Here is an 8,108-nt window from a genome sequence, read left to right as displayed (position 1 = left end):
TTTCATCAATGATATTACTATTATATAAAGAATTCAAGTTCCACAAACCAATTGTTCACAATGCTTAAAGAATACAATATAATATCTCAAGTGATCTATCTATTTATGAATGAATATTTTTTGATTCAAGTAGGATCAAATTCAAACTCATGACTTCTAATTGAATCAACAACAATCACATTATTACTAATGTCCTTGATAGATTAATTGTTCCAAATTCAGCTCACCAAGCTTGATTATCATCTTGATTGTGATGAGTTGTGTTTTTGTGTGCCGCATCAAAAACCTCTATATAGCTGTTTCAATGCAGGTTTTGATAATTTGCTCTCAGCTGCTTCATGATAATCAGCTCCATCTTGTGCTTTCTTTTGATTTTATCCATTTGCTTTTTTAGCTTTTCGTTATCTTCGTGCACTTTTGTAAAATTATCCTGCACAAGAAATATAAAATCATGAAGTTATTCTCCCCTAAAGTTGCAACAGGAGCTTTTGTAACTGAAGAAATTAAGTTATATGGGATGCAAAAGATCTAACAAAAAAAATTATCTTTGATGGACTTGGTTCAAAAAGCAAGACTTTCATGCATTATAATTAGTCTTGTGGATTAGCCGTTAACAACTTGCATATATTCTATAATGTCAAGCACATAGCACTATATAGTATAACTATAAAATAATTCTTCATGTGGGTTAATCAAGTTGTATATTTAATTTTAATTGTAACCAGCTAACAGCCTCCAAACAAAACATTCACATTGCGTTAACATAGAGAAGTCAATCAAGATCCAAGTATGTGGAGGAAATTAAAAAATGAAAGAGAATTAAAGGAAAGAAATTAGAACTCCAACAATGTACCTTTATATCTTGTTTTGATATCCTTGCTGACCAATAAGTTCATTGTTTGTTTGAGATTTGGTATGAGGTCTAATACACTGAAACCTTTATGTTAGCTCAATTAAAAGTCAACGACATACACACAAGCAATATATAATTATCACGCAAACAAACATAAAAACACCGCTTCTTATTTGAAAAATGAATTAAATAAATTTATGAAAACACCATGAACGGCTTTAGATTGTTGTTCCCTTAGTTGTAGTCTTCTTAATATACATATAAAAGATTCAATAAAAGAGGCAATAAGATGGATCCTTGAGTAATAGAAAGGTATAACCTGGTTATCAATGGTCCTGTAAAGAGATTTTTTAACCTGGGAAAGTGTCGATCAAGACTTTAATCCCAATGTAGCTCATGACATGGAGATCCTGCAATCATATATGACAGCAGGCCTTCTGTAACATGTTGGCACACTTGCTGGAAAAAAACATTTGTCTCACTCCTTCAGCCTTGATAATGGGGAAAATGATACCTGATGCACCCTGAAATATAATGGAAAAATAAATATTTGATTCAAAAATTCAGAATTTGTTGCAGTCCCAGCCAATAACTACTAATATTTGATGAGAATGTGGTAGAAAATAATTAAATGTAATGTTTGAAATTGATACATCCTAAGGTAAGTTTGATCTTTATAGATACATTTTTTTTCAGTTATATACATAGCTTATACTTGAGCACTTACTCGATACGCACTTAATTAATTCAGAAAAGTACTCACAGAAATCAATCTAGCTCCAATCCACATTCGTTTTGGAGAAGGAAACGGTATCAAGAGGCGTCCAACACCGTATACAGCCAATTCAACATCAAAGGCATCAACTTAAGAATAAAAAACCTTCTTCCAACTCTTCCCGGATGTGGTATTCTAAACTTGGTTAAAGACTGCAATATAAAGCAACCATGAATTTGTAGGTTTCACAGTATGAAGTATCACCTTCACTTTATTGTTCATAATCTAATTTAGAACAACTTAGTTCCTAGCTACCTCAAAGGGTCCAAGACCAACACCTAGATATTCCTTGTAGGTGGAAGCCATCAAAGCTGCCATTCTAGCTATTCCATGAACAATAGTAACTCGTAATCTCCGCTCCCTCTCGTAGCTGAAAGCAGGAAAGAAAAGATGAAAAATAGATGAACTATGAGTTAGCAAAGTGATTTATAACCAAATTAACCGATTTGGAAATTAATATACGATAGCTTATGAAAGTAATTGGTCCAAATTATGAAACAATGATCCATCAGTAAGTAGGCTTCTGCAAAATTAATCAAGTCATTGAGATATTTAAGAAGACTGGGTTGTTTCAGAACTTACCTCTTAAGGGAAGAATCAATGTCAATTGTAGAGCCTGATTTTGAATTTTGCTGCCATGCATTATCCAACTCAAATGCAAGTTGATATCCATCCCGGCCAGAAGCAATGATGAAACATTGATAACTCATCAATTGACATTTAACTCGATTTAGATTATAAAATTAAAAAATAGTAAGACACGTGAGAGGGATGGAACACTCCTATGGCATCTACATGCAGAGTACCACCACTCAGCACCTTCAACCAAGCCCTCAACTTTACCACCAACAACAAAAACACCTTCCTCATCCAAACAAACTAACTCAGCAATTGTTTTCTTCGGATGCATACGAAGAAATTCATCCTCTAAAGAGGGCCTGGCACGCAAACCCATAGCATGAACTTCACCAGATGCATCTATGCCTTGAACAGCAAGTCTGCATATATACAAATAATAAGATGGATTAAAAACAATAACCACATGAATTAAAAACTGAGTGAAAAACCTCAGATGACAAACAATAAAATCTAACCCAGCTTAGAAAGAAGACACCACCCTTTTCATTGGAACTATTTCACTACAATTTACTCCAGTTCCAGTAGCCATTATTCATTCATATCATATAAATATTAGAAGTGCATCAAATCCTTATGAAGATTAGCCAAACTTGTTATAGAACTTAGACAATCTCCCTGGGGATAAATATTAGAAGTGCACCACAAAAATTGAACTCTTGTAGTTTAAAACTAATAGAGCATAGAAGATTTATTGTTTCAGCATCCTGGGATTTGAATGTGTTGTGTGTTGATATATGCCGGTAAAACGTGAATGCGTTCATATGCTCAACATCTTGGGATGAAATTTCTCCAAACGGAAGATAATTGAAAAAAAAGCAATTATGTTGCTAAAACACATATTCATCTGTTCAGTCATTCACTTTTTCTTTTTTTTTTGGTACAGTTCAGTCATTCACTTTATCTTTCATGAATTGATCAAGTAGGTAGCCATGAGCTCCATATATTTCAAAATCATCAAAACCTGCAATTTGCATCACATTGAGCATGTTAGTTGATTTTCAAAATGTCCCACTGCCCTTTAAAGCAACAAATAGTCCTGTTTCTGAAAAATATCAGTATTGTATATGATCGAATCACATTTCGTTTTGCATAAATTTGTAAAGATCCACAAACTTACCAGCTTCAATAGGATTCCTTGCGGCGAGTCTAAAGTCATTGACAATATCAGGAATTTCATCTGTCCTGAGCCTTCTTGGTGGCGAGAATTTTTTAAAATCATTGCTTGTGAGTGACTTGTCTGTAGAAGAAATCGATGCTTCTCCATTCGGCTGAAAACCTGTTGAGAATAACATGGACACACACACACACAATATATAAGCCATTGTCTACAGACAAGTCACATAGAAATTAAATCTCAAATTAACTAAAACTCTTCAATCATATGATCATATTGTATCTTTCCTATACACATTAATTATCTCAAAGTTAAGAAAATAACACTCTACAATTATTCATTGAACTCATGACTCATGAATTAGATATCATGAAAGATTCACGTTAATGTCAATTTCTAAGGAAACTATCTACAATAGATTGATGTATCCTAAAGTTGTACCATAATCCAATTCAAAAGTAATTTCAAAGAACTGTACAATAAATTGTATATGAGCAATTTCTTTTCATTGGTTCAAAATTTCTTTGCTAATTGATGAAAATGCTAGAAATCATGGCAAATGAAACCTGCACTAATCCAACATAATTTCTCTAACCTTCGCATCGCCGGTGATGAGCTCCATGTGTTGGTTCCCATTGCTAGCAGTAACGATCCATGAGTCAAGAACCCTAAAGCAAATTTTCCAAACATCTAAGTCCTTTTTCAAATCCTTGATACAGTCAAAATCCCTAGACATTGAGAACCCTACATAAAAATAAACCAATTCATCATAATACCACATTGCCAACAATGAAAAGACTGCAAATCGAAAAAATTGCTGGTTCATTCTTGGCATAAGATTAATCTTTATGGATAAAATGTTATGCAAACTTTGCATAATGTATCTGAATCTTTGTACAACAGTGTTAACAACTCTTGTGTATATAGAATTAAAATAGAATCAGCCCAACTCAGCCCTATAGAAAATTACCAATATGTTTTTAGGATTCAGAAGTGTAACATATAATAATATAGTAGTAATTTACAAAACAATGACATACATTGCCCTCAAAGTTGCCCGATTTTCTAGCAAGAAAGAATCATCCATGGTCAAGAACCTAGACAAAACAACTAAAAAGATAAGGATCTTAAAATATAGAAGTAAAAAACATAAAAGAAGCCCTTGACACTGCATATCATAGAAAATTACCGAATCAAATTCAATTTGACAGATGATGCATGGAATTTTGCTGATGCTGATCTTATAAAATTAGTTATCAACACAAAAGTTCAGACACTAAAATTTCAAATGAAAATCACACTCACTAACAACTCGGGATTATATCAACAAATTTAAGATATACATAGTGTGTCAGTGTGTGTGCGCTCGTTTGTGTGTCAGGGAGAGAAATGCAAAACCTGATTTTCAGAGCTTTCTGCAGCATTGGAATCTTTAACATTTTCTACACCCTTAGTAGATTCAGGAATAGGACTTTGAGACACTGATGAAGATACTTTCCCTTCAAATTCCCTGGTCTCGGGTTCCTTCAAACTTGTTATTCTAACAACCTCATCAGGTAAGACTTGTACTTTATCCTCACTCCATATATAATTAAATGTATAAAACATAAAATTAATATGCAGAAATAATAAGTTCAACAAATAAAAGTTATTTGATCTTAGTTACTTCTATTTTATGCGTTATTCTAACAACCTATTTGAGCCTGCTCTTTCTCCTAGGAAAGAACAGAAATATCTTTTTCCAATATCTCAGAGGAAGTCTGCTGCAGTTCAACTTTCACTGTTGAGGCTGCACAATAGAAATGTAAAATTTTCAACCAAGTAGCAAAGAGAACAGTCAGAATCAAATCACAATTCAAAATCAGTAGTGATAGAGATTCATAACAACGAATTTAATACCATATGACGTTCTTTGAATTTATCAACAATTATTTGAGGATCCACTCTTGTCTGTGTATAAGCATCAATCTTGTTCAGCTCCTACAAAAAAAAACATTTTCATTAACAAAAAATGAATCTCTCTTATGTCTGCAGACTTAGTAGTTAGTTTAGTTAGCTCTACTTCTTTTCAAATGCATCATTATCTGCCAATACTTGCGAAGCTAATGGATAAATTTTCATCTACTTTAGATTGAAGACTATGGTGAATACATACAAATGAAAGTAAACCAAGGTATGAAATTCTACACAATTTTTTATTATTAATAACCCTTGAGATTACAAAGTCAGCTTTGGAACCCAATTTCACAAAAGCCATTTAGGAGAAAACTTGGACTCAAATTTCAGTCTTGTATCCAACAGTGTACCTTCTTTCAATTTCAATTCCCAAAAGACTCAACCTTTAGAAAAAATTCCAGAAACCCACAAAAAAAAAAGAAGCCCAAATCCACAATCAGATTCAATTCAACAAAACCACTTTCAAAACCCTAGAACCACTCCATTCAATTCAATTGTAAAACACAAACAAAAACGACCCACTTGCAAAAACCACCTCAAAATCAAAATAAAACCCTAAAATACACAAATTTTCTTATCAATGTATCTAATCAACAGCATAAAATTTTAAAATAACCATCGATTAAAAAAAAATCCAGGGAAAACAACTACAAAACCGAAACAAAATAACTGAGATCATCATCCAGAAAGATTCAAGGAGCGTGCATATACCTGAGATTAGGAGGTTGTTGATCTGGAAACGCAGAAGAAGAAGCGGAAGAAGAAGATAGAGGATCCATAGAAGACATCTTAAGAACAACACGATCGTTAGCCAAAACGGGACAATATTTACGGCCGACTGGAGAACGAAAACAAAAACGACATGCATGGCTTTAGATTGGAAATTACCTTCGTCATCTGGCCGTCTCTCTCTTACTCTTCCTCAACGGCGCCGCCGTGTTCCGCAGTCGTGACGGAGAAGAATGGATTGTCGGGAGAGATTGAGACTGAGATTGATTTTCTGGTCAATGAGAGATGGCGGTTGCCGGTTGTTGTCGCCGTTCCGATGGGTGGTCATCGGAGAGAGTTGCAGAGAAAAAGGAGAGAAACGATGGGATAAAGAGAGAAGTTTTGAACTGATTTTTTTTTCATACCACTCCATATATATAGGGGAAAAGCATGAATTACTAATTTACCAAAATACCCCCACAAGGGTAAAATGGTAAAAAAAACAGACAAGGATTTTTCTATTTAGTTTAGTAGATTAAATATTATGTTGAAAACATACACTAATCCTCTTTCTTAAAGGATATAATTGTCAAATCAATAGTAATTACTAACAAATTTATTACCACTTTCAATTTTCTTAATTCTCGTTACTTTATCGAAATGATCATATAATTAGGACGGAGGTAGTAATAATCTTAAGCATTATAATTTAAGTAATCATTCTTGAAAAAAAGTCAAACACTTTAATTTCCAAGACATTGAAAACAAAGATTTTTATAAAAATTTATACAGTACTCCCTCCGGTCACATTTATAAGCAAAAATCAACTTTTTAGGTTCATAGAATAATTAATGTATCTAGTCACATTCATAGACCAAATACATTAGTTATTCAATGAACCTAAAAAGTTGTGTTTTGCTTATGAATGTGACCGGAGGGAGTATCACTTAAGGTCCTTAAAAAGTGTCCTTGGGACACTCATTAGCTTTTCAAATGCACTTTTGACCACATAGCAAGGGTTCAAGGTCAAAATATGACTGCATTATTGGATTAATTATTTAATTAATCAATTATGGATTGACAATAATCAATTATTATAAGTTAATATTATATTATAAATTATGGTCTATTGTGTTAGGCACTAATTAGTTGATGAATATATGTGATTGAGCTATTCTTTCTAAATGGACCGTGATGGGTTGAACCATTTAGCTAAGCCCAATGAGAGGTCCCTACCCTCAGCCGTTTGGCTATTTAAACGTCATCCCATCAGACGGTTAATTATTCTGAACAGCATTGTGAAAACCTAAAGCTAGACGAAATGAGGGTAGTCATCCCTTTCATGCTTGTCGGCGGTTATCCTTCATCAACATAATATAAAGGTACACAATTCTTCTTCCTTCTTGATTATTGATAATATGCTATAACTTGTATCTATTGATCTATGACTAAACACTAAAACTTTTATCAATTGGTATCAGAGCAAGGATTCTCCCACTTGATAGAGAATAGACAATGATAGTTGAATTAAAAAGTTTGAAAGATATTTTAAATAAAATATTCAACTATTTCTCTATCACAAAATGATATGTTAAGTAACGTCACACCGATAGAGTATGTCCGTCACTCACATAACAAAGGGAAAGTAACAATCCAAAATATTTATATATATAAAAAATCACATTAGGTAGAAATTTATTTCAAAATAATAATATTGGATTGCAAAATTTATACAATTTTCTACATGTCTTTTAATAGAGTAACTTACTTATTGTAATCTCATTGAAAAACCTAAAGGATAATAATAAGTAAGAACTATATCATCACAATGTACAGTTCTTATGTCTCAAAATTTAAACATTTATAGAGTATTCTAATTATAATTGACATAAGTATAAACATTTTAGGTACACTGAATAATAACAATTATATTAATAACAACACAACGATAGGTTATGACTGTTACCAATATAATGCTAATATATTTAACAAAATTCGCATAATTGTACACACGATAGGTGAGATTACAATTATACAAATAAATAATGTTTATGCTTAAGAGA

At 32.6% G+C, this 8,108-nt stretch overlaps 1 protein-coding gene across 12 annotated transcripts; it reads right to left on the bottom strand.

Annotated features, from left to right (window-relative positions):
• On the bottom strand, nt 1-6,454 carry LOC146905131 (zeaxanthin epoxidase, chloroplastic-like). Of its 12 annotated transcripts, none has more exons than XM_085723398.1 (14): nt 6,226-6,454; nt 6,049-6,125; nt 5,281-5,361; nt 5,075-5,170; nt 4,780-4,960; nt 4,422-4,478; nt 3,977-4,125; nt 3,385-3,543; nt 2,723-3,228; nt 2,211-2,626; nt 1,884-1,998; nt 1,617-1,780; nt 854-1,377; nt 1-430 (listed from the first exon to the last, which is right to left on the bottom strand). In XM_085723398.1, exons 10-12 carry the CDS (start codon nt 2,336-2,338, stop codon nt 1,667-1,669), a joined length of 357 nt encoding a protein of 118 aa, XP_085579524.1. In that variant the 5' UTR covers nt 2,339-2,626; nt 2,723-3,228; nt 3,385-3,543; nt 3,977-4,125; nt 4,422-4,478; nt 4,780-4,960; nt 5,075-5,170; nt 5,281-5,361; nt 6,049-6,125; nt 6,226-6,454; the 3' UTR covers nt 1-430; nt 854-1,377; nt 1,617-1,666. The 12 variants fall into 12 exon arrangements, with proteins under 12 accessions (XP_085579524.1, XP_085579529.1, XP_085579525.1 ...); XM_085723403.1 differs by having other exon boundaries at nt 3,164-3,228; XM_085723399.1 differs by having other exon boundaries at nt 4,571-5,170.
• Between the last annotated feature and the right edge of the window lie 1,654 nt (nt 6,455-8,108).

Source organism: Medicago sativa, chromosome 7 (genome assembly GCF_051527215.1).
Source record: "Medicago sativa cultivar Bolivia chromosome 7, Bolivia_mono, whole genome shotgun sequence".
Lineage (NCBI taxonomy): Eukaryota > Viridiplantae > Streptophyta > Magnoliopsida > Fabales > Fabaceae > Medicago > Medicago sativa.
This window is presented reverse-complemented; position numbering and strand designations above follow the sequence as displayed.